The sequence below is a fragment of the Dermochelys coriacea genome, chromosome 3 (assembly GCF_009764565.3).
Source record: "Dermochelys coriacea isolate rDerCor1 chromosome 3, rDerCor1.pri.v4, whole genome shotgun sequence".
Classification (NCBI taxonomy): Eukaryota; Metazoa; Chordata; order Testudines; family Dermochelyidae; genus Dermochelys; species Dermochelys coriacea.
Window position 1 is genome coordinate 161,063,007 of NC_050070.1, and position 27,266 is coordinate 161,090,272.

Consider the following 27,266-nt stretch of genomic DNA (forward strand, 5'->3'; position numbering starts at 1 on the left):
CCCACCTGTTATTTACCTTCCCACACTGACGGGCAGAGAGGGTGAGCAGGGGCAGCAAGTTGTATGGGCCCCTGGTGCCCGTGCTCCAGCAAATTGAGGGCCCTGGGGGCCCAGCTCCACCAATGTTCGGGGCCGGGTCTCTCTCCCTGTTCCACCTGCTGACTCAGCGTGCCACTCCCAAGCGTCCCTGGACCCCGCCTCACCTGTGACCTGCACTCCCTGAAGCTCCGCATTGCACTCCCTCGCCAGCCGCTGCTGACTAAGGGAGCGGTGCCGGCGGCTGCAGGCTGACTGCTGCACCTGCGGAGGGGAGGAGGTGCAGCGGCATGGCAGCCTCCCCCGCCCCCTGCAGGTGACTCCGAGACCTCCTGGCAGCATCCAGGAGTTGGGGTGTGTCATGCCCAAGGGGAGGGGAGAGCCCTCCCCTGACCGGAGCTCACTGCTGCCGGTGGGGAGAGGGCTGGGGGGGTCCTCCTCTCTGGCTCCAGCCCCAAGACAGCCTGCCTGCTGCACCCCAAAGTTTGAACTCCTCATCCCTGGCCTAGCCCCACTCCAGAGCCCGCACTCCCAGCCAGAGCCCTCACCCCCTGACCCAGCCCTGAGCCCCTTCCTGCACCATGTACCCCTCAACCCCTCCACACCATGCAGCCCTCCCCCCCGCACCCCAACCCTCTGCCCTAGCCCTGAGCCCCTCCCATACCCCAAACCCCTCATCCCCAGCCCCACCCCAGAGCCTGCACCCCCAGCCAGTGCCCTCACTCCCCCACACACCAACCCTCTGCCCCAGCCCTGAGCCCCCTCCTGCACTGTGAACCCCTCATCCCTGGTCCCATTCTTTGCTTTGGAGTTGGCATTTCTTTCCTTTGTTCTTTATAAGTGATTCTTAGGTGTGCATTGCTGTGGGTGCTAGACTGTCTGACTTGTAGGCCTTGTCTGCACTGGGGTTATTTTACACCAGCATAGCTGCGTTTGTGCAAGCCCCTAGTGTAGACAATCCATGCCCAGTTAACCCTGACTTGTGCTGGCACAGTTTATCTCAGTATGAAACTCCAGTGTGGACAAGCCCTTAGTACGGTGACAACTCCACTTTATCTAAAAAATTAGTTTTATAAAAACAAACCCTTAAGACCCACAGAAAAATGTTCCCCCTGTTATTTTTTTCAATTCCATTGAAAACACTGTTTGCTGCCTCCTGAAGAACATTGCAAAAGAAGGGGCTACATTTTGTTTTAATTTTAGAAAGTATTTGCTTTTGAGGGTTATTGATCCAAGAGTACTTGGCTGTTTCCATATTCAAAAGAGTATTAATAAAGCTGATATTCTTAGTTAAATAATTTTTTCTTATGATAATGATATTGTGCAATATAGGGAAACTGTTAAACACTTACTGTTTCCAGTCCATTTTTACATTATTTAAAAAAAATACTTATCAGCTTACAAGGCAGGTGAGGCAGGGGGCAGGACTTGGACCCATTCTGGGCACCACCAAAAATTATACAAACCTGCTGCCACTGAGGGTGAATAGAGGGAAAGGTGGGCAGAGAGTGGCAGAGTTTATGCCCTGCCCCCCACGATGCACCAACCAGCACAGCTGAGCCAGCACAGAGAGAGAAATAAGCAGCACCAGCGAAGGGCTGGCACAGAGTACTTCCCTCTTGAAACAAAGGAGAAGCAGAAACCATGCATCTGATGAAGTGAGCTGTAGCTCACGAAAGCTTATGCTCAAATAAATTTGTTAGTCTCTAAGGTGCCACAAGTAATCTAGACATAGAAAAAGATAATTTCAGTCTTGCAAACATTTTTATTCTTTGCCCTTTGTGACACACATCCCTCAGCTCCTTATACTGGTTACGATACTAGGCCATTCAGTCACAATACAAAGGAATTCAGATTAAGTTTCTGGATCGTTTACAGTAACGAGACATTTTATCATAAAACAAAGCTATTTTACGTTAAAAACAAAACAAACAATCTGTTCTACTTACTGTACCATTTGATAAACTCTATGGAATCAAACTTGCCTTTTCAAGAAAACTGCCAAGATCTGGTATATGTTTGAAGAGCTAAGAATATAGCATTCAGATATACCTGACATTATTTTAGCATCTCCATTTAGTAAACAGGGCTGGTTTGCTACTATGTGGTTCTTGCTTCTTTGGAGGCTGATCCTGCAAGATGCTGTGAGGGATCTTTCCTCAAATCCCTTTCACTTCACACCCTCTACCAGACATAGCTCTTATGCTTAAGGCTACAAGCAGGGTGGTGTAGGGCTGATGTAGCCAGCCCTACGCCACTCAAGGCTTCCCCTTACATTAAGGAAATCCTCAGCTAGCTACCTAGGTCAGCTTTAAATCTCCTTTGAGTTTCTGGCGCAGTTCAAAGCAAATTTAGTGAAGGCCAGAATCTGGCCCTATATTCAAACAATTCACCCTTTGACTTGATTGAAAGTTTTGCCTTAAGTAGAGACAAATGGTCCATCCTGCAATCTTACTGAGGTCAAGGAGACTACTTGTGAGAATAAGGGTTACGTGTGAGTAAAGCCAATGGGATTTGGCCAAATAATATTTATGGCAATTAATTATCTTTATAGCGACCTACTCTTCTTTGGAATTGTGTAGTTTGAATATCTCTGTATTACATTGCAGTTTTCATTTAAGAAGTATAGGGCTGGACTTCTCAATGAGATGAGAAGTTAAATTACTGTTTACATTACCTTTTGTTTTTAATATAATAGCCAGTGTGTAAAACACTTTCCAGAAGCCCAGCACCCTAGTCAGAGGTTTTAAACAAACAGTTTACCTTAATATATATTTATAGCTGGATTGTGTGTGTGTACATATATATATTTATTCATTCATAAGCATACACAGTCCATCTATATCAACCTGTATTTTAAGATGAAGTCAAAAACCTTTGCATTCAATTATTTTAAAAAGGATCGACCGTCCTTCACAATACTTGTCCAATATGTGGGGAAACAAGCACTAAACAGCCCATTAATTTCAGATTACACTGGACAACACACATGAAACAGCATGAGAAAATTACAGACTAAAATAATCTGGTCCTTTACAGGTACAATATCTTGTATACACCATTCTGGTGTGTAGAATATTCATGTTACACCATTCCATAATATTGTGATTTTTAACAATTTTTTCCCCAATAAGAGGAAAACTATGCTACTGAATGGTTGACAGAATTAGGTCACAACTGAATGCATTTTAGACATAACTGTACCATACATAAACTGTTGCATGACAGATGGAATATAAAAATATATACCACTGGATATTCAATCACAGGAACAGTATATTTTTGGAAATCACTGCACTACCAGTGCAAGTTATTAATTTCTTTGTCATGGATGGAAAAAAAGCATTAAAATCACTTAATTGTCAAGATACAATAACTCTTTTTCCTTGGAGTCAGATGAACATCCTTGGATAACTGACATGAATCCCACCTCGATTCCGATGAGGGTTCATGCTCAGAATGCTGTGTACTTAACGTGTGTATTAGCAGCATCCTTAGCCACCATTCCCATGGATGGTGATCCTCCCCCTTCACTCTTCAGTACAAAATAGTCATTGAGAAGCTTTGCCCCTTGTGAAATAGCAGTTTGTGATGAACCAATTTCACTAAGCAGCATCTCCCATCAGATGCCGATAGTTCTTTGACTTTGCCTCCACATGTAATAATTTTTTGCTTGGTTTTTTTTTTTTTACAGCCACAGACTGGGATACACGGAGAAGCAGAAGATAAGCATAGTTTACTCAGCCTAGTCTCCATGGTACTCCAGAGCCGCAGTTGGCAATTATTCTTACTGTATATGTCTTTCATATACTGTATTACGGCTCAGGTTCAAAGCTTTCCTCTCCTTGCTATTCTTTTTACCAAGCATCACTGTAGGCTGACTTGTCCTTGCTCTCCATCCTTTGTTGTTTCCAGTCTTTAATGATGATTTTTGAGTTAAGAGCTCACTAAAGTGTAGATCATGCTGAATGCAAAAGAGAAAGAGCCAATATGAAAGCGTCCCTTTGAAGTATGCAGAGCACTTTTGATTTTTATAACCTTTACCCTCCATTCCTAATTTTTGACTCTAATGGCCTATGCCTTCCTTTGCCATACTGGCTCACGTTCCTTCCATCTCTCTATAGCAACTGAATTACGGTGGATTCAAGATTAGTATCAGAAATCACTCAAGATGCTATGAACTCATTAGCCATTTTCCATACAAGTTGTGTATGAGCTTAATAATGGACAATGTCTGAGCCTGAAAAGCAAAGAAAATAAAATCACTCTACTAACTAGTGTGTTTGATCTTTGAAATTTCTGCCAGCCATTCCCAGAAGGGAAAGCAGCGTTTCCACTGAAATGGTGTTGTTTCATTTCTTAAGAGAAAAAAATCTTCATGCAATGGAGGAAACATCAAAAATAAAGAGATCAGTTGGATAGGATACGTATATCTTAAGTGTAACTTTGTATAACTATGAAATCATATTATACTACCACAGACCTGCTTCATTGTATCTCCACTCTGATAACATAGGTAGGGGTGGCATAGGTGATTCTGTAATTTACACTAGATCGCTTAGGGCCAGATTGCAACGGTAAATTTCTGGCCATGTTTTAGGATGATAGAAATGAGTAGCTCAGAAGGGGCTGAGCCCCGGAGGGAATTCTAAAAACACTGTTACTAGCTGATACTAGTCTGCTGGCCAGTACAAAAGAGTGAAGGAAAAGGTACTATGGCTCTGCCTTCTCCAAACAGGCCAAGGAAGGGATGGGTGAAGTTAGCACTGCCAGGAGAGCTAACAAAGCATAATCCCTGTCCTTCCCACTCAGACAGTATCTGACTCATGCCAAGGGGAGCAGATGAGTAAGAGGGGGCAGGACCCTTGTGCCTTTTCACACAGATTTGGCCAGACATAATTTTGCTCTTAGTTATTACTTTTGTTTTAGGATGATATGCATGTTTTAGGATGATAGAAATGAGTAGCTCAGAAGGGGCTGAGCCCCGGAGGGAATTCTAAAAACACTGTTACTAGCTGATACTAGTCTGCTGGCCAGCACAAAAGAGTGAAGGAAAAGGTACTATGGCTCTGCCTTCTCCAAACAGGCCAAGGAAGGGATGGGTGAAGTTAGCACTGCCAGGAGAGCTAACAAAGCATAATCCCTGTCCTTCCCACTCAGACAGTATCTGACTCATGCCAAGGGGAGCAGATGAGTAAGAGGGGGCAGGACCCTTGTGCCTTTTCACACAGATTTGGCCAGACATAATTTTGCTCTTAGTTATTACTTTTTAATTTAACTGCCACAAATTTTTAACATGCAGCCCGCAGCATTTAAACCTCAGGACAATGCTGTAATTGATAAGTGAGCAGATATTACATTATCACTATTGCTAATCAGGAAGGGACATTCAGCCTCCCACAGCAGTGTATTGATTGAACAAGCCCCACTTTACAAAGCATTATGCAACATAAGGGTGCTTGGAGATGGGGTACTGGACGTGATCCCCGCTATGAGAGGAGTAGAGGGATAACTAAAATAAAATAACTTCATTTAAAATTAAAAGCATGAATTTGTGTTGTCAAGCTGCTTTAGTGTAATTACATGGCTCCTACCAGCAAAAGTGTAAGGATCATGCAGGTGTCTCCTTAACTAGACATGATCCCTGCATATTCCTTGCATCAGCCATTTGCATCTCTGCCCTTAGTAAATGTGACAGTGTAAGGGGGAGGAGTGGGATGGAGCTGTCCTTGGACCTGGAGTCTTTCCTTGACCTACCCTGACATTCGGTTGAGGCCTTATCTATCTTTATAATGCACGGTAGGCTGGCTCAGGATAGGCCACAGGAGAGGTACTCCCAAGTGCACCTTACTGCTGCAGATCAAAGCATGCATGGTAGCTGCTCAGGTGCACCTGCAGCCATGGAGCCCCCTTTCTAGTGCTCTTTTAAGTGTTAGGTAAGAATCAACTCGCAAAGCATAGGGAAGGATTTGACCCTAATATTATATATTATTAACTGCTGATGTAACTTATTTGCTATGATATCAATATAGAGTGATATCCATCTAAACAGACTATCCAAAGGACCAAAAAAAATTAGTTTCCTAGCAGAGATAGCTCTTTGACTGAAGGTTGAATGAAATTGTATTGGCAACCTTGAGGATGCATTGGGGCCCAATTCAGGAAAGCATGTAAGTACATGCTTCACTTTAAGTCCTATGACCTCAATGGGTCTTAAACACATGCTTAAGTGCTGTTCTGAACAGGGATCTTGTCCTGAATCAGAGACTGAAATGGTTACTCCAGTCAAAGGGAATGAGGTTGTCTGTTCTTGTTGGTCCATAGCGCAAGCTTAATTTTTACATAAAAACCAGCTCTGTACCACTTCCACATGGGAATGATCAAGCTTACCAGTAAAGATAGTAGAAGAAGGAAAGGAGATAGAAAGCTAGTTTACACCATGCTTCTTTCTGACAGTAACTCAAGGTGTCTGCATTCATGACTGCAGGTGGATCATATGCAAGCTCTGAACTATCCGCTGGGCAATGGAAATACCTGAAAGAGCAAGAGAAAACATCTGGAGTGACACTAATATTCTCAATCAAAATTTGTACAGGTTGCAGGTCCTCATGCCCCAGATCATTAGCCCAAGTCAGGAAGAAATCCCATCTCCTCCCATGATATAGCAATCCACAGTTAGGTTCAGTGTGGAGGTTTTAGTTCTTCCTCTGAAGCATATGGCATTGGCCATTGTTGAAATCTGATACCAATCTAAATAGATTACTCATATATCCCTGTAGCAATTAATTCTTGTGGACCTCCTATGTTCTATTAACTGTTTAGAACAATACATTTCATCCTCCTTATGTGACTGTGACTTATTCTCTAATACTAATATGTTATGAGTGGCAGTGTTGTCTACTGCTCAGAACAGGTAATCAAGATTCCTGAATTCTAATAGCAGCTATGTCACTGACTAACTGCATGACAACAGGTAATTCTCTCTGAACCAATAAGCACTTCAGTTTATCCATCTGTAAAAAGAATATAATAATACTTGCATACCTCATATGTAGGACCATACCAAATTCACAGCCATGAAAAACGCGTCATGGACCGTGAAATCTGGTCTCCCCCCATGAAATCTGGTCTTTTGTATGTTTTTACACTATTACTAAACAGTTTTCACAGGGGAAACCAGCATTTCTCAAATTGGGGGTCCTGACCCAAAATGGAGTTGCAGGGGGTCGCAGTATTGCCACCCTTACTCCTGCACTGCCTTCAGAGCTGGGTGGATGGAAAGTGGCAGCTGTGAGCCAGGCACCCCACTCTGAAGGCAGCGCCCCGCCAGCAGCAGTGTAGAAGTAAGGGTGGCAATTCCATGCTATGCCACCCTTACTTCTGCACTGCTGCCTTCAGAGCTGGGTGGCCGGAAAGTGGCAGCTGATGATTGAGGGCCCAACTCTGAAGGCAGCTGCACAGAAGTAAGGGTGGGATAGCATGGTATTGCCACCCTTACTTCTACACTGCTGCTGGGCGCTGCCTTCATTGCTGGGCTCCCGGCCAGCAGTGGCTGCTTTCCATCTGCTCAGCTCTGAAGGCAGCACCGTCGCCAGCAGCAGCGCAGAAGTAAGAGTAGCAGTATCCTGCCCCTGCCCCCCCACAATAACCTTGTGACTCCCTCACAACTCCTTTTTGGGTCGGGACCCCTATAATTACAGCACCGTGCAATTTCAGATTTAAATAGCTGATATAATGAAATTTACTATTTTTAAAATCCTATGACCATGAAATTGACCAAAATGGAACGTGAATTTGGTAGGGCCCTACTCATATGGCATATATTATATGGCTTAGTTGCATTGTTATATGGCTGAAAAATTTGCCACCAGCATAATCTTTGAATGGGAAATGACTTTTCTGCACAAGGGAAATTTCCATATTTGTTGAAAATGATTGGGTTTATAACAAAAGCTCAAAGAAGAAAAATGTTGAAGAAAATACATTGTTTTTGTCTAAATTATTTTGTGGGGAAAATAATTTCCTGATCAGTTCTAGTTAAATGCTTTGAGATCCTTAGATGAAGTATTATTATTACTGTTAAAAATAAAGTATAGTAACTGATTATATTAACATGTTTATTTAAAAACCCACCCATCCTTTTAAATGATGCAGAGCCAGCATATAGCCAACCTGTGGAACCAGATGTTTAACTTCTCATTAATGATAACCATGTCCTCTCTCCCTCCTTCCCATCTAGCATTTGTCACACTCACTCATCTTTATATAGTCTGCAGATTCTTCAAAAGGGGCCATAGGTGAAATTCTGGCTCCACTGACTTCATTGGGGCTATGATTTCACCCCACATCTTCCTGTGTCTTTGTACAGCACTTGTCATAATCGACCCTGATCCTTACTAGAGGCATAATAATAAGAGTAATAGCATATATACAAAAAGAAAAGGAGTACTTGTGGCACCTTAGAGACTAACAAATTTATTTGAGCATAAGCTTTTGTGAGCTACAGCTCACTTCATCGGATGCATTTGGTGGAAAATTTTTCCACCAAATGCATCCGATGAAGTGAGCTGTAGCTCACGAAAGCTTATGCTCAAATAAATTTGTTAGTTTCCACCAAATGCATCCGATGAAGTGAGCTGTAGCTCACAAAAGCTTATGCTCAAATAAATTTGTTAGTCTCTAAGGTGCCACAAGTACTCCTTTTCTTTTTGCGAATACAGACTAACACAGCTGCTACTCTGAAACCTGTCATTATGCAAAGAATATACACAGACATCTCTGCAGATAAAGATCTACTATATTCCCCCCCAAGCATGACTATAAACACTCGCCATCCACAAACAACATTTTTGCCTTGCACATTAAATATAATTTTCACACTTGCCAGATACCTGTTCTTGTGACACTTGAGGTGTTCCCCTCTGCAAAAATTGTGTTGGAAATACTATTAGCTTTCATGTGTTCAGCCCCACCAGAGAGAAAGCACATTCACAACTCCATCAAGCTTTTTGAGAATTAGATTGTCACTCTAAACTCAGAATAATACACTGTGCCATTCTACTTGTAATTACTACTGAGCTTTTGTAGCAAATACTACGAGAGAGTTACCACTCTTTAGTTTGAAACCAAGATACTCCTAATTATCTTCTTCACTATAACACTGCTCTTTGCACTGCTACACAGCAGTGGATTTCTGCTACATTCTTTAGCCCTCCTGACATAAAGAGACCCTGACAAGATAAAAATCATGTACGTCTTTTTAAATTTTTATGGGAATGTAGTGCTACTGAAAGGTGCTATACTGACAGCCCTGGGAATTAAAGTCCCTTAGTTATCCTAAGGACAGATGGAGGGCTGATTCTTTGCTAGGGTGAACTGGGGGCTTGGCTACCAGGGGACTGGCTGCAGTTCCCTGATCCTACATTGTCTGACTCTAGCATAAATTAGAGCTGCTGAAGAGAAATTTTACCTTAAGCAACTAATTCTTAATGTCCCTCAGTGACCTTAACCAGTGGAAGATCAAGAATAGAGCAGCTTCACTCCACCACGTCCCACACCTGCAGTGCCCCCTCCCTCCCACTGTGATGAGATGGGGGAGGCTGCCTCTGCCAGTTTTACACTAAGGGAAAGCTTGTCTGCAGACAGCTACAGCCAGAATCCAGCCACTCTGCAAAGCTAGAGTAGCAAAAAGTGGCTCGAGAAGATCAGAGAATCTGGCCACAAGTAGGGTTACCAACTCTCCCATTTTTGCTGGGAGTCTCCTGGAATCGGGCTTGATCTCCTGGATGCTACTGAAGCCAATCCAGGAGATTTTAGGCCGCTAAAAGTCTGGTGGTGCAACAGAGTTTAGGCAGGCTCCCTGGCTCTGCGCTGCTCCCGGAAGCGGCCAGCATGTCCCCATGGCTCCTAGGTGGAGGTGCAGCCAGGGTGTCTCTGCGCGCTGCCCCCACCCTAAGCGCTGACTCTGCAGCTCCCATTGGCCGGGAACGGGGAATCGCGGCCAATGGAACTTGCAGGGGAGGTGCCTACAGGCAGGGGCAGCATGCATAGCCATCTGGCACCCCCTCCTGCACCCCAACCCCCTGCCCCAGCCCAGTGAAAGTGAGTGAGGGTGGGGGAGAATGAGCAATGGAGAGGAGGGGCTGGAGTGAGCAGGCGAAGTGGCCTCCGAGAAGGGGCGGAGCATGGGGTGGGGCCTTGGGGAAGGGGTGGGGAAAGGGTGTTTGGGTTTGTGCAATTAGACAGTTGGCAACCCTAACCACAAGGACAGATAGTGAAAGTGGAAACATCCCTCAGACTCGCCCCATCAATGATCCACAATCCTGATAGAAGGGTTGAGAGGGTAGTTTCATCTCCACATCCGAAATCAATCCCTCTAGATAGCAAGCTCTTTCGGGCCAGGACTGCCCGGTGTCTGTATAGTGCCTAGTGCAATGGTTAGTTTCACTTTCATATTCTAGTCTTTTCCTGGTTCTCATGCACAACTATACTGCTGTAGTATTTGTGTTCCAACACTGTGTAGGAATAGTTAATAAACTTAATCTAAGATTTTATTTTTTTATTTTATTTTTCTTCCCCCCCCCCCCCCCCAATGTCATAAAAATATTTATTTTAATATTCAGGTTTGTAGAAACTTTAAAATCCATGTCATCCTCTTCACTGGAACCTGAATGCCTCATGTTTTCCTCTTTCTCCATACTGACTGTTAAAGTTTGAGGTCCTTTCAGCTTAAAAGTATGAACCCACAGCAGAACTGAGTTTCATCCACCTGTGCAACTAATGGTACAGAAAGGGAGATTGGAGAAAGAAATCCGTCCTTCATGTTACTGCTGTGTTTTCATTATCTGGTGCCACATACATGCATGTTGATTGGGCAAATGAGGATGACAATAGTCCAGTACATAGAAGACAGCCTTACCTCCAAAAGTGATAAAAAACCAGAGGAACATTCAGCCCCAGGGTTAGCCATTCCTGAGCACACAAGAACATAATGCAGAAAAGGCTATGGATAGAATACTCAGGCAGCACCAGCTGAAGAAACAGAAAAGCAGAAGAGAACAGGTCTATCAGAAAAGCATCTCTGTGATTTTTATAGTTTAAAACAGCTTTTCAGTAGACTAAGCATATCTGCAAGTCTGATGGGTCTATATGCCCCCAAGTGCCTCTTAACTGAGAGGCAATATGGTCTAAAGAAATGAGCACAGGATTGAAAGCTGAGTACTAATCTTGACTCTATTCCAATGACTTATTGAGAGACCCTGGATAAGTCACTTATCCTCTTCTTGCTTCAGTTTCCCCTGTGTGTAAAATGGGGATTATAATACTTGCCTATCTCACTTGGGTGTTCTGAGAATAAATGAGTGAAAGGTTACAAAGAGCTATTCCAAGGCTAAGTATTATAACTGAACCATTTGAAAAGAAAAGTGGAGATCTAATACTGAAGTTTCACTTTTGTTTGGGATTTAAAGTGCCCTTGAAAAAAAACAGAAGATTGTTTTCAACTATTTCGATTTTCTATAACAGGATTAAATCACTGGGAGACTCATGTATATATTAGAGAGCAGTTTGAGCCAAAATCTTGTGAGAAGAGAAACTTGAAAAGTCTCTCCCTAGTAACAACATGGCTCCAAGTGTCAGTGCTCTTTGGACCCAAGAAGTGGGTCATTTCTCAGAGAGAGAAACTGGGTGGACTTTAGAAATGCTCCTACCATCAACGCTGGTGGAACTGAATAGGTAGCAACAGGGAAATAAAATTTTAAGGAAGAAAGGCTACTCTAGACAAGACCATAGAGCCCTGTCACTATCTCTACTGCTTTTTCCCTTTCTTAGTTGGTCTTTTTCTCTCATTTTCTCGGGTGCTCTTTTTTACAACCGTAAAGATTCATTTGCCGACAGCAATCATTTCTCAACAAAGCCCGTTGCCAACTCTGTCCACATGTCTATTCAAGTTACACCATCATAGGACCTAATCAAATCAGCCACGCTATCAGGGGCTCATTCACCTGCACATCTACCAATGTGATATATGCATCATGTGCCAGCAATGCCCCTCTGCCACGTACATTGGCCAAACCGGACAGTCTCTATGCAAAAGAATAAATGGACACAAATTTGACATCAGGAATCATAACATTCAAAAACCAGTAGGAGAACACTTCCAACCTCTCTGGTCACTCACTAACAGACTTAAAGGTGGCAATTTTGCAACAGAATAGCTTCAAGAACAGACTCCAACAAGAAACTGCTGAACTAAAATTAATTTGCAAATGGGACAACATTAATTTGGGCTTGAATTGAGACTGGGAGTGGTTGGCTCATTACACAAATTGAATCTATTTCCCCATGTTAAGTATCCTCACACCTTCTTGTCAGCTGTCTGAAATGGGCCATCTTGATTATCACTACAAAAGTTTTTTTTCTTCTGCTGAGAATAGCTCATCTTAATTAATTAGCCTCTTAGAGTTGGTATGGCAACTTCCACCTTTTCATGTTCTCTGCATCTATCTATATCTTCTTACTATATGTTCCATTCTATGCATTAGATGAAGTGGGCTGTAGCCCATGAAAGCCTATGCTCAAATAAATTTGTTAGTCTCTAAGGTGCCACAAGTACTCCTTTTCTTTTAGCAGAGGCATTGTTTGCACAACTTTACCTTGTGCTGAAATTGCAATCTGTAGTACCATAAAGAAAATGAAGATACACTTTTTCATTTGTGCTACATTTGGAATCAGGAATGGTCTTTTTGCGGATACAGATTAACAAAGCTGCTACTCTGAAACCAATGAATATTATGTGTACCTCTGCATATTAAATTGTTGTTATGCCGTTTGCTACCCAGTTTCAAAAGGTTAACTACTGCAGGAGCTCACCCTCAGCCTCAGGGAGGCAGACAATGGCTGAAGATAACCCAGTGACTAGTACTTAAATACAGGTGTCAATTCCTTTGAAGTTTTACCTCCACAGTGCTCTGGTCAATAGGCTGGCTGGTAACCCTGGGGTGGGGAAGGGAAGAGGAAGGAACTCCAACTGGGGGAAATGAAAAAGAATTGTGGAGGGGTTAAAAACCTCACTCCTGAAGTTGAGAGGGACACAGAAGGAGTGCGATGAGACTGACCTTCACTCCCTGAGGCTGAGGAGTCTTGGGTAAGTTAGACGTAACCTTTAGGTAAGACAAAGGCATGTAGGCTGCGTGTTGTTTTAACCCTTTTCTCCAAATGCTGCATTCCTTTAGATTTCAGAGTAGCAGCCGTGTTAGTCTGTATTCGCAAAAAGAAAAGGAGTACTTGTGGCACCTTAGAGACTAACAAATTTATTAGAGCATAAGCTTTTGTGAGCTACAGCTCACTTCATCGGATGCATTTGGTGGAAAAAACAGAGGAGAGATTTATATACACACACACAGAGAACATGAAACAATGGGTTTATCATACACACTGTAAGGAGAGTGATTACTTAAGATAAGCCATCACCAGCAGCAGGGGGGGGAAAAGGAGGAAAACCTTTCATGGTGACAAGCAAGATAGGCTAATTCCAGCAGTTAACAAGAATATCAGAGGAACAGTGGGGGGTGGGGTGGGAGGGAGAAATACCTTGGGGAAATAGTTTTACTTTGTGTAATGACTCATCCATTCCCAGTCTCTATTCAAGCCTAAGTTAATTGTATCCAGTTTGCAAATTAATTCCAATTCAGCAGTCTCTCGTTGGAGTCTGTTTTTGAAGCTTTTTTGTTGAAGTATAGCCACTCTTAGGTCTGTGATCGAGTGACCAGAGAGATTGAAGTGTTCTCCAACTGGTTTTTGAATGTTATAATTCTTGACGTCTGATTTGTGTCCATTCATTCTTTTACGTAGAGACTGTCCAGTTTGGCCAATGTACATGGCAGAGGGGCATTGCTGGCACATGATGGCATATATCACATTGGTAGATGCGCAGGTGAACGAGCCTCTGATAGTGTGGCTGATGTGATTAGGCCCTATGATGGTATCCCCTGAATAGATATGTGGACAGAGTTGGCAACGGGCTTTGTTGCAAGGATAGGTTCCTGGGTTAGTGGTTCTGTTGTGTGGTGTGTGGTTGCTGGTGAGTATTTGCTTCAGATTGGGGGGCTGTCTGTAAGCAAGGACTGGTCTGTCTCCCAAGATCTGAGAGAGTGATGGGTCGTCCTTCAGGATAGGTTGTAGATCCTTGATGATGCGTTGGAGAGGTTTTAGTTGGGGGCTGAAGGTGATGGCTAATGGCGTTCTGTTGTTTTCTTTGTTGGGCCTGTCCTGTAGTAGGTGACTTCTGGGTACTCTTCTGGCTCTGTCAATCTGTTTCTTCACTTCAGCAGGTGGGTATTGTAGTTGTAGGAATGCATGATAGAGATCTTGTCTCTGTCTGAGGGGTTGGAGCAAATGCGGTTATATTGTAGCGCTTGGCTGTAGACAATGGATCGAGTGGTATGATCTGGATGAAAGCTAGAGGCATGTAGGTAGGAATAGCGGTCTGTAGGTTTCCGATATAGGGTGGTGTTTATGTGACCATCGCTTATTAGCGCCGTAGTGTCCAGGAAGTGGATCTCTTGTGTGGACTGATCCAGGCTGAGGTTGATGGTGGGATGGAAATTGTTGAAATCATGGTGGAATTCCTCAAGAGCTTCTTTTCCATGGGTCCAGATGATGAAGATGTCATCAATGTAGCGCAAGTAGAGTAGGGGCATTAGGGGACGAGAGCTGAGGAAGCGTTGTTCTAAGTCAGCCATAAAAATGTTGGCATACTGTGGGGCCATGCGGGTACCCATCGCAGTGCCGCTGATTTGAAGGTATACATTGTCACCAAATGTGAAATAGTTATGGGTGAGGACAAAGTCACAAAGTTCAGCCATCAGGTTAGCCGTGACATTATCGGGGATACTGTTCCTGACGGCTTGTAGCCCATCTTTGTGTGGAATGTTGGTGTAGAGGGCTTCTACATCCATAGTGGCTTGGATGGTGTTTTTAGGAAGATCACCAATGGACTGTAGTTTCCTCAGGAAGTCAGTGGTATCTCGAAGATAGCTGGGAGTGCTGGTAACGAAGGGCCTGAGGAGGGAGTCTACATAGCCAGACAATCCTGCTGTCAGGGTGCCAATGCCTGAGATGATGGGGCGTCCAGGATTTCCAGGTTTATGGATCTTGGGTAGCAGATAGAATACCCCAGGTCGGGGCTCCAGGGGTGTGTCTGTGCGGATTTGTTCTTGTGCTTTTTCAGGGAGTTTCTTGAGCAAATGCTGTAGTTTCTTTTGGTAACTCTCAGTGTGATCAGAGGGTAATGGCTTGTAGAAAGTGGTGTTGGAGAGCTGCCTAGTAGCCTCTTGTTCATACTCCGACCTATTCATGATGACGACAGCACCTCCTTTGTCAGCCTTTTTGATTATGATGTCAGAGTTGTTTCTGAGGCTGTGGATGGCACTGTGTTCTGCATGGCTGAGGTTATGGGGTAAGCGATGCTGCTTTTCCACAATTTCAGCTCGTGCACGTCGGCGGAAGCAGTCTATGTAGAAATCCAGGCTGCTGTTTCGACCTTCAGGAGGAGTCCACCTAGAATCCTTCTTTTTGTAGTGTTGGCAGGAAGGTCTCTGTGGGTTAATATGTTGGTCAGAGGTGTGTTGGAAATATTCCTTGAGTCTGAGACGTCGAAAATAGGATTCTAGGTCACCACAGAACTGTATCATGTTCGTGAGGGTGGAGGGGCAAAAGGAGAGGCCCCGAGATAGGACAGATTCTTCTGCTGGGCTAAGAGTATAGTTGGATAGATTAACAATATTGCTGGGTGGGTTACGGGAACCATTGTTGTGGCCCCTTGTGGCATATAGTAGTTTAGATAGCTTAGTGTCCTTTTTCTTTTGTAGAGAATCAAAGTGTGTTTTGTAAATGGCTTGTCTATTCCTTTAGATGTACATCAAGAATATTTTGTTTTGAAGAAGCTGATCTGAGTCACCGGGTCCCCTACTGGTCACAGCTCCCAAAGGGGATCCATGCAGGCAGCCAAACATAGTCAGGCCTGCAGACAAATCATCTTTGGTACACAGGATGCTATAGCCTGGAGACAGTGAGTCAGGGGACTCCGCCCTGAGAGAAGTGAAAGTGCAGGTCCTGTCACTTCACAGGGTGTCCAGAGAGAAACGGAGAGAGAGGTTAAAGGTACAGCTGGTCCTGAACCATAACAGTGCCCAGAAATGCTGGAACAATTTGTAGTACTGAGAGCCATTGAACCAAACTGTAAACCCTATATATAATGGAAACCACTTCAAGGTAAGGGAGGGGGCATGGCAGGACTCCCAGACCCCTAGTTTCAGTACCTATGACAATGCCTTAGCTCTAAGATGGAGGAATCATCCTAGGGTCTGAGCCAATGCCCAATGAATTTAATGTAAACTTTCAATTGACTTCAATGGGGCATTGGATTGGGCTCCTAGAAAGAAAAAGATTGGTTCAGAATCCAAGCCTACTCAATCCTTGCCATCTCTGCCAAGACAGTCCATTATGGTGGTAGTTTTTCTGATGCGGGTGACCTGTTCATTAGGAATTAGGTTGAGAGCACTAACTCATTTAATACAGACCACACAGCAGCTGTCAGAAGGTAACCACTTTAGGAGACAACTGATCTGCTCTTAATTTGAACCAGTGACCTAGGAAAGGAAGCCTCCAAATTCCATTACTAATTGGTCTTGAATAATCTAGTCCCTGAGTGAATGGTGTTTCAGTGTTTCTTTCTCAAATCATGGTGACTGTTATATAGACCAGACACTACAATATGCAATTCTAAGAAAATTCAATGTACCAAGATGATAGATTTAGCGACAGTAGCCCTGGAACATTCCAACAGCCAAATTCTGCACTCAGTTACATGTATGTAACCCCACAGGGTTGCAGATAAAATTTAGTCTCAACTGATGACCCCTGGACACAGCTTTGGCATCTTTTGAGATAGGTTCTAGGATATGGGACTGGAGGAGAAAACTGTCAAAGTAAAGCAACTGGTAAGACACTGCTGCTGTTGGGCTGCTCGGGGCCCTGCTGCTTGATGAACAGCAGTGGTGATGTAGTAGCCCAGGAATCCTGCTTGCTGACATTCACCAGAGGGAAGACCTTGAAGGGAAATCTGAGAAAAAGATTAACAGCTTGCAGGACCAAAGTTCATGAGCAGAAACACAGGTTGGTATAATGCATGGAAGCAGAGGTAAGGAAAATGCATTATATCCTACTGTTATCTAAGTAGTTTAGGGTAAGTTTGTGTTTTGGTCTATCGAATATAATTTGTTTATTTTATGAAAAAAATGCTAATCCCTTAATCAAAACCCATCATTTGTACCAGGTGCCTTTACAACAATTACAACGTACAATTTAATATAGACAGAAAAAATAATCGCTCATCTCATCATAAATACCTAATCTCCCAGTGCACCAGACAATGAATACACACGCACACACACACGTACGTTCTCTACTCCTCAGAATTCTAAGAGGAAATAGAACCTGGCAGCAACTTCAGGAGTTTACAGATCTGGGCTCTGCTGGACTATGGCACAGGGAGGTGAATTTCAGGGTCAGTCTCCCTTACAGACAACACCCGAATTTTCCTCGCAACTTGTACTCCCCCACGGATCAAAATTGCAGCAGTTGAGATACCTCAGAGCTGAGGCAGTCTCTCAGGTAGTTCAATCCCAAACCATTGGGCTTCTTGTTTTCTATATATATGTTGTTGTTGTTCTGTTTACAAAACATCCCTGGCTTTTTATATAGTTATTTGCCCTTTTGTCATTATTCTATTGCATTGGAATCGATCTTTCTTGTATGGGACCACACTTATAGCACATTACATGATTTTCATGGGAAATGAATATTCTAACTTGGTCCACTGTTGAATAATGCCATGTTTGAACAGACACAGAGGACAGATTATAGTAGTTACAACTGAAAAAGTGTAGTGGTGGCGGAATAAATATTACAAAACTTTCCTTGTTACTAATGAATCCTGCACCTATTTGGAAAATCACCTGTCAGAGCCAAGTCAGACCGTTCAACCAGTTATTGCTAAGTCACTCACTTAAGTGCTAAGAATCTGATACTACTTAGAAGCCCTTAGCTCATAGCTAATGCCCCCGAATATCCCAGAGCAACGGGAAACCCCACAGTTTTTCCACTTCTCGAGGAGGACCCCTCCATCCCTGTGAAAGTCTCCCCCTCTCCACATTATTACTTGTCTTACACCTCCAATTTCAAAAGCCCTTCATAGCAGACACCATTCCTTCTTTCAGAGAATGGCTAGATGGGATTCCCTTCCAAGCCCAGCCATGCCATTCTTTATCCAGCTGTTAACTGACATAAACTCTCCTGCTCCCTCTAAAGGCTGAGCCTGCATCCTGAGGAATAAAAGGGGAAAGGACATTGAACTGGAAGCTAGGTCTCCTTCATGTGACACAAAACTGTTCACTAGCCACGTGGAAACAAGTCTGTTTTCGTTAAGAACAGATCAGCCCCTTTCCATCCACATAGCAACAACAAGCAACTGCAAAGGGCGCATATGCATAAAATCAGTCAAAGATCCAAATCTGGGCCTGATATAATAGGCTGCAACTCCATCAGTGATGCTGCATCAGCTTTATACCAAGTCTGTGTTTGGCCTAGAGACTCTTTTTCCTTCCACCCACTGTAACTTCAACTCTTTTTATCCTCCACACTGCAGGAACAGTCAGTGGATGGACAACATCCAGCTCATAGAATCATAGAAGAGCAGGGTTGGAAGGGACCGCAGGGGGTGATTGAATCCAACCCCCTGCTCAAAGCAGGACCAATCCCCAACTAAATCATCCCAGCCAGGACTTTGTCAAGCCTGACCTTAAAAACCTCTATGGAAGGAGATTCCACCACCTCCCTAAGTAACCCATTCCAGTGCTAAAGGTCCCACGAATCCATCTCCTTTGGGAGTCTGGAGATGTCTGAAGCACCTCCCTGATGAGATCTGTGCTGAGAAGTCTGCAATTTTTTCCACATGATCACTTACTAAAGCTGAGTGGTGGAATTTGTCTGCATTCATGTCAGTGGAAGAAGGGAGGGGGGGAGCGGAATCCATGGTTTTCAGAGCAGAGAGTTAATTTAATTTCACTTTAGAGTCCATCTTAATAGAGCTCACCCAGTGTGAGCAGGGTTTATTGAGAAATATCAACTGCCAGATTAAAGCCTTTGTGAGAATAACAACAAGTGATTACCCTATTTGACAGCTATTAAATTGTGCTAATTGCAAGCTATAGACCAAGCTGGAAGAATTCAGTGCAAACTAGTGGAAAAAAATGAACTGGATTATACAGAAAAATAGTGGCACTTTAGAAGTGTGTGTGTTGCTCTGGAACAGGCACACATCTGGAATGCATACAGTGTAAATGTTTGCTCCCTTTGTCACAGACACCAAGATGCTTGATGAATTGTGTATAAACACACAACATTGTATACACACATTACATTTTAGCATTTTCAATGGTCTCAAATATTTTATTCAAGTGCAAGTTCCCCTCTTGTCACACCCACAACTGTCTGGGTGTCTCTCCAACCCACTTTAAATGACGCAAGTGTAGAGTGACCATATATCCTGTTTTGGCCAGGACAGTCCCTTTTTTAAGCCCTGTCCCGGGCATCCCAACATTTTTGGCAAAACTGGACGTTTGTCCCATTTGCTCCTGTCGACTGATCATCAGTTGGCAAAAGCAAACTGACAAATGCACAGTTTTGCCAAAAAAGTGGGATGTGACTCCTCGTGGGCCACGGAGGAATGTGCAGGGAAGCGAGCGGCAATGCCAGCCCCGTGCAGGAGAAAGTGCTCAGGTAAGCAGCTTGGGCCAGGCTGACACCGCAGGCAGCAGGGGGTCTTGGGCCAGCCCCACATGTAGATTGAGAGGGCAGCCTTGGGCCAGCCCTGTGCCAGCAGGCAGTGCGGGTGGAGAACCTCAGCCTGGTCCTGCATGTGGTGGTGGTAGTGGGGGCCTCAGGCCAGCCATGTGAAGTGGGAAAATTTCCTTTGGGAAAATATGGTCACCCTACCCAAGCAACACAGCTTCCACCACTTTCTTTGGGAGGCTGAAAAAAGTGGTTGGCACTAAGAACAGGTTTGACTGAAGCCCCTGGGTTGCATGCTTACAAAGTCCATACTGAGTCCATGACAAGATTTATAGCTTCCCTCCTCCAGCAGAGTCCCCAAGGGAGTGCAGGTGACATCAACACCAGCTTTGTTTTCAAGTAATTCGGCAATAGTGACAAAGGCTGGGTTGGTAGCCCTGGAGATCGAAGTCCTCTAATTATCTGCAGTATAAGTATGTGCCTCGGGAACAGAGGTGCACGCTTCCTTGCACTGCCTCACCAATGTGCCTCAGTCATAACCAGGCAGGACCTGGTTATGGGGCGAAAGGATGATTCAGTCCCCAAACCCATCGGTCTTTGGCCATTTCCGAGATTGGCAGCAAGACTGACAATTAGTACTACATCCATTCATTAGGAACTTGGAAACCACCATCTCATTCATTTCACAGACAAGCTCATATTGATGAAAAGGCCTCAGGAATCAGTAAAATGACATTCAGACATCTGCCTCTCAGGCCACATCCCTGGGGTCATGAACATCGAGTAACGTGCTCACAAGAAAGACACCGACAGGTCTCAAGTACAATCAATGGCCACCTGAGGAGGCAGAAGTCCAATGGGAAAGTGAGCAGGAGCTGTAACACTATCCAACCTATTTAATAGGAAGAGGTATTAACTCAGTCCACTTTACCTATTGTACTTATTGTACCTGTTTGCATAGAGCCTCTACTTTGAGGGATTGGGAGTCTGATCCTGACTCCACTTAAACTTCCATTGAACTCAGTGGGAAGAGAACCTAAATCTTTTGTTTGGATAATATGCAAACTTTTATTTTCTTCACAAACAAACAAACCTGCCAGGTTAGTGATTCAAGGTTTGTCAGTAACTTGTACACAGCTCATCAAAGAAGCAGGTGTATAATTATGTTCCTGAGAGCTGCTTAGGAGTCTGTTCTCTGGAGGCCATTAGAAGCAGAGTGGTTGCTAACACTTATTTTTGTCACAGCTTTGTTCCTATATTGCTCTGTTATCACTGCAAGGAGACATATTTAAAAGAATCCATTCTGGCTTGCTGTGTGATGAGTATTGGAGAAAGCAAACACAAGAGCAAAAGCTCAAAGGACCTACAGACATTCGCAGTGGAGTGATTAACACTGTCTTGAGTTAGAACTGAAGAATATGAGCTGAACACATGAAGAGAGGACCAAGAAGTGAAGCTTTTCACAGTGCCAGATGACAATAGAGATAGCAAGTGTCCCTAGGTTTGGATGCTCATTACATGAATTGCACATTTGGGCCAGAAACCAGGACTCCCTTCCAGTCATGGCAGAGGCATGGAGTAAGGATGCAGATGACTAGTTGAAGCACCGATGGGACATGGTAGACCAGGAGATGGAGGACCTGGAATGAGTGCTTAATTTGTGCCAGGGCTGATCCACGGCACCTCTGAGCTTGCTGTGTCAGTTCTGAAAGTAAAATAATTGCTTGAACTCCAGCACCTAATTGCTTGAGCCCCAGCACATGTTTCATCACAAGTTAAGTACTAGTGTGCAGGGCATTGGGGTAGGGCATGCATGGGTGCAGTTGGCTGGGGGGGTGGTATGGAGAGGAACAGGGATAGGAAGTGTCATTTATCCATGTTAAAATGTTGAAACACTTCAAATTTTGTGTGTATAAAACTTAAAACATTTACAATTTTCAGCGTAGACAAAAACTCAAGTTGAGTAGGACCCTACTCCCTGTGAGTGGTCCCAGTGAAGAAAATGGGATTACTCATGGAATACAATGCTAGTCAGTGAGTAAAGATGAAAGAATTTGGATCTTGATAAAAAACATATTAAATCACAAGTAGGCTCCCAAACTGCATTTCTATTAAAGAAGCTAACAAGAGACCAAACCAAAGGTGGACTGCCCAGTATAAACAAATGGGAGTGATAGCAAATGAGTAAGGATTATACACCAGTGTGGAAATAGCTGTATCCCTTAACTCTTCATTTTCAGACTTCCCAGATTTTTTTAATGGTGTCTAAGTTTTATAAAAAAAAATCAGAACATTGATTCTGGGGTGGCATCTGGACTCCACTGAAAAAGACTGCCAACTTTAACTATATGAGTTTTTGTTAGCATTGTATAACATTTACTCTACTAAGCCTATAAGGCATAGGTATAAAATAGGTGTTTATTAATAAAATAACTATTAACCTCAATAAATAACCATTAACCTCAATCCTTCTGATAAGGAAAGGGGGACAAACACTAAGATCTTAGTTGGTGATCTTTCCATAATGGTATCTGCCTCGCCTCCCCGGCCCTCTACCTGGAGATGCCGCCGAACTGGGTGGAGGTGGAATTAACGGTCTCAGACTCTCTATTAAAGGACTGAATTTTGTTTAGCACCTTAATCCTTGCAACAAATATTTTTAAAAAGGAGGATGGAGAAAAGCAATATTGAGTCATTTAAGAGTGTGATCTCTAAAGTACAATGTTTAAATACTGACAGGGAGTGATAAATATTATTAATAAGCAGGTTCCCTTTCCCCAAAGGATATTCTCATTGCCATGGTGGACATATTGTCATGTTAGCAATACATACTGGCCACTGGATCCATATAAGGCATGAAAGGATTTCATCTCTCACAGCTCACAGGCAGGAAGGATAGCCTTATGGTTAAGACCCAGGACCAGGAGATTTGGATTCTATTCCTATGTCAGCAACTGGCTTCCTGTGTGATCATGAGCAAACTACTAAACCTCTCTATGCCTCAGTTTTCCACCTGCAAAATGGAGTTACTTCTCTCCTACCCCAAAATCTGTTGTGAGTCTGAAATCATTAGTATCTATAAAATGCATCTTGAGTCTAAGATGGAAAGTGTTATCAAAGCACCTCACATTTTTTAATTATCTGCAACATGCACACTGCTGTTTCCACAGTGACTTTAGGCTCAGTTGTGAGCTGCCTGATGTGTCTGTGAAGAGGAATGAAGAAACAAGTTGTCGTCCCCCTCCCCATGATTCCTCAATCAGCACTGATCTATGTGCATGGTGAGAGCATCAGCTGTGGGATTGCCCCTCTCTCTCCTTCACAAGTGGGCAGGGAATGGGCAGAGCCTTGGCTTCATCTCCATCCCACCAGCACAGCTGTGCCAGCATGAAGGGGGAAGTAAGCAGGACCAGGTATATGGCTGGCACAGCTTCCTCCCTGGACAGGGCTGGCCTTACCATGAGATGAACTGAGGCGGCCACCTCAGGTTTGAGACTGCAGGGGGGAGGAGGGGCGCCACTAGGACCCAGAGTGTAGAAAATTGTGTCTGCTGCTGGTGCATATGTATTCTCTCTGCTCTAAATGCACAGAGATGGTGGAGTGCTGTGCTGGAGGAAGGAGGGCACAAGAGACATAACAGGCAGGCAGGAGAAAAGGTGAGAGGGAATAACAGAAAGCAGCAGGAGCTGCAGGGAGAGAGAGGAGGAGGAGCCTCTTCTGTACCTCTCTAGCATCCCCAGGAGCTTGGACTGATTAACACCAGCTTCTCAGGGAGCTTCCTGTTTCCTGCTGCTTCCCTGAACCAACTTGAGGAGAACAGGCAGTCAACTGAAGTAGCAGGAGCCAGTTAGGCCCTTAAGATGTTGATATCTTCCCTCACTCCGGCCCTGCTACCAGCCTGCTTATTTGTCCCCTTCAATTGAATGTTGAGAGCCACTATAGCTGGCACAGAACAGCAGTCCTGAGTGAAAGAAGAAAACATCCCTCTGGGACAGCATTCTGAAAAAGAAAGAAAGCAAAGACAGCTTTTTTATCTAAGCAGGAAGGAGCTCTCCTGAGATACATAGACACAAATGTTCATGGTGAGGATGTGAGTAGTGAGGAGATGCCTGATCTTCCAGTTAGTCAGAGTGCAGGTGACCTGGCAGCTACTGCAGCATCCATATCTCCATCTCAAATGGATGTAACCATGCATATTCCTGAAGAAAAGTGTAGATCAGAGAAGAGTATGGTGGAGGCTCAAGAAACCGCTGCTGCTGAGTTTAGTTCCTTAAGTCTAGATGATTCAGGACTGTGGACCCACTTGAGCAGTAGCCTGAGGGACTTCCTTGTACTGCATGGGCCACAGCTAGTGAAAAACTTCATGTTCCCCAAAGACAATGAAAATAGAAGTTTCCATTCAACACATTACTGGCGTGAAATTCCCAATGGTGACAAAGTGGAGAGGCCACGGCTTATGTACTCAAAAACCCAGAATGCTGCATACTGTTTTTGTTGCAAACTCTTCCAGTTGAATGTTCCAGCCACGCTGGGTTCTACAGGAACAAAGGACTAGAAAAATCTGGCATGCCATGAGAAGGCAGGAAATCACCAGAGAGCATTCCATAGGTGGAAAGAGCTTGAGATGAGACTAAGGTTAAAGGCCACTATAGATGATCAGCATCAAGAGAAGATTGCATCGGAGTCTCTTTACTGGCAAAATGTTCTGAAAAGGCTCATTGCCATTGTGAAAATGCTTGCTACCCAAAACCTAGCACTGTGAAGCACTTCAGATCAGCTGTATGTGCCAAACAATGGAAACTTCCTTAAAATTGTGGAGCTGATGGCTGAGTTTGATGCTTTACTCCAGGAACATCTAAGAAGAGTCACAAGAAATGTACACAGACCACTACCTTGGAAAAACAATTCAAAATGAGATCATACAGTTACTGGCAACAAAAGTCAAAGAGAAGATTGTGGCAGATCTGAAGTCAGCAAGATATTACTCTGTTATTCTGGACTGCACACCTGACATCAGCCATACGGAACAAATGACTTTAATGGTGCGTTTTGTAACAACAGAACCTAGTGAAAATGTCCCTGCAATGGTGACTCTCAGAGAGCATTTTCTAGAATTTATTGACATTGATGATACTACAGGAGCTGGTATGACAAATGTGCTTCTTAAAAAGCTGGAAGATACAGGAATTGCGATAGCCGACATGAAAGGTCAGTGCTACGATAATGGTGCCAACATGAGAGGAAAGAACAAAGGAGTGCAGACACGGATCCGAGAGTTAAACCCTCAAGCTTTTTTTTGTCTCATGCAGTTCTCATTCATTGAACTTGGTGGTCAGTGATGCAGCATTAGCTTCTAGTGAGGCTGCTGAATTTTTTAATGTAATTCAAAGCATCAATGTATTTTTCTCTGCAGCAACTCATCAATGGCAAATTTTGAAGCAACATCTGGGAACATCCTCTCTGACACTGAAACCACTGAGTGCCACACGATAGGAAAGTCAAGTGGAGGCGATAAAGCCTATCAAACACTAAATTGGGAAGATAGATGATGCCATAGTTGCCATTATGGAAGATAATGCTATGACAGGAACTGTTCATGGGAGAACAGTGGAAAAGAAATCACCAGAAACATATATAACTTCAAATTTCAGTGTGGCTTAAGGCATGGCTACACTGGAAACTTCAAGCGCTGTTGCAGGAATGCTCCCGCAGCAGCACTTTGAAGTGCAAGTGTGGTGCACGCAAGCTCCTGGTAATCCACCTCAAAGAGGGGTTTAGTACAGCTCCCTGCGCTCGGAGCCTGTCTACATTAGCGCTTTAAAGCGCTCAGACTTGGTGAGCTCAGGGGGGTGATTTTTCACACCCCTGAGCCAGCAAGTTAGAGCACTATAAAATGTAAGTGTAGACAAGCCCTTAGTGTTCTGGCATGACATACTGTTTGAAATAAATGTTGTAAGCAAGAGATTCAAAGGTGTTGACCTTGATATATCTGGAGCAATGGAACAACTGGACAAAGCAAAGTCATACCTACAGTCTTACCAGTCAGATGAGGGATTTCAAAACGTTCTGAAGACTGCTCAGAAGTTGGCAGAGGAACTTCATACTGAAGCTATTTTTCCACCAATTCAAGAATACAAGAGTCACCGAATAAGACAACATTTTGATTATGAGGCACAGGATAATTCATAAGAGACCCCAAACAACAATTTAAAGTTGAATTCTTTAACCACGTACTAGATTGTGCAATACAGTCAGTTGAAGAATATTTCATGCAGCTCAGGGAACATAGCACTATATTTGGGATGTTGTATGATATTCCAAAACTCCTCACAAACCTGAAGAAGACCTACACCAGCAATGCAGGGCACTAGAGACAGTGTTGACACATGATGACATGCGTGATATTTATGCGAGTGATTTAGGTGATGAACTGAAAGCCCTTTCAAGATACATTTCAGCAGGATCAACTCCAAAGGCTGTTCTGGAATATATGTGCACAAATAAGATGACCACCCTCTTTCCAAATGCTTTTGTTGCTCTGCGCATACTTCTAACACCTCCTGTAACAGTTGTCAGTGGAGAACGCAGCTTCTCCAAGCAGAAGTTAATAAAAACACATCTACGTTCCACAATGACACAGGAGAGGCTGGTCGGCCTTGCAACCATCTCAACAGAGCATGAGCTGGCCCAGACTGTGGACCTTTAGGAAGCAATTCAAATCTTTGCAACCAAGAAGGCATGGAAAGCACCACTTTGATTATTCAAACAGATAAAAATGCCAGTATTAACTTTCAGATGCCTGAACAGCAAATGTAACTTTTCTTGTCTGCATAGTAAAGTGTTACTTAAAATTTTTGAACAAGGCATTTTAAGTTGTTAGTTCTCCTTTATTGGGGTAGGTAGCAGAGCAGTACCATGAGAGGAGTAGAACAGGAAGAAGGCAGAACTGAGACCTTTCAAAGTTTTGGCCCAAGCAAGGGGGCATGGAGGCGTCATTTGAGCTCCCCGCCTCAGGTGCCAAAATGTTGTGGGCCAGCCCTGTCCGTGGAGCAAGGGGGAAGCTGAAGCAGAATTGTGACTCTGAGTCAACTATGGGCTGCTCCTTATTAAGGCTTGTGATTACCATACAACCTAGCCCTTTGTGATCTATACCTTCCTTATTCACCTACGCAGGCACAAGCGGGATGTAGCTTTTCATTATATTTTGTTAAGCACTCAGACTCCCTGAGGTAACAATAAAAACCATTATTTTCTAAACCTTTGGAAAATGCAGAACTCAGCAACTTGCAAAATTTCACTGAAAATAGTTTGATTTGTGCTGGCAAGGTGCATACCTAAATCAATATCAATGATGAATGAATTGCCTCCAAACAAGGGCT

General features: G+C 43.7%; 1 protein-coding gene across 1 annotated transcript in view; it reads right to left on the reverse strand.

Moving 5' to 3' along the window:
• Window positions 1-1,793: 1,793 nt before the first annotated feature.
• The window catches only part of CNIH3 (cornichon family AMPA receptor auxiliary protein 3), an 86,953-nt gene continuing 61,480 nt past the window's right edge, over window positions 1,794-27,266 (reverse strand). Inside the window, exons 5-7 of the mRNA XM_038397159.2 lie at window positions 10,955-11,067; window positions 6,427-6,570; window positions 1,794-4,000 (exon numbers count right to left, since the gene is read on the reverse strand). Of these exons, the coding sequence (XP_038253087.1) occupies window positions 3,973-4,000; window positions 6,427-6,570; window positions 10,955-11,067 (285 nt within the window). The 3' untranslated portion in view covers window positions 1,794-3,972. The remainder of the gene's footprint in view (window positions 4,001-6,426; window positions 6,571-10,954; window positions 11,068-27,266) is intronic.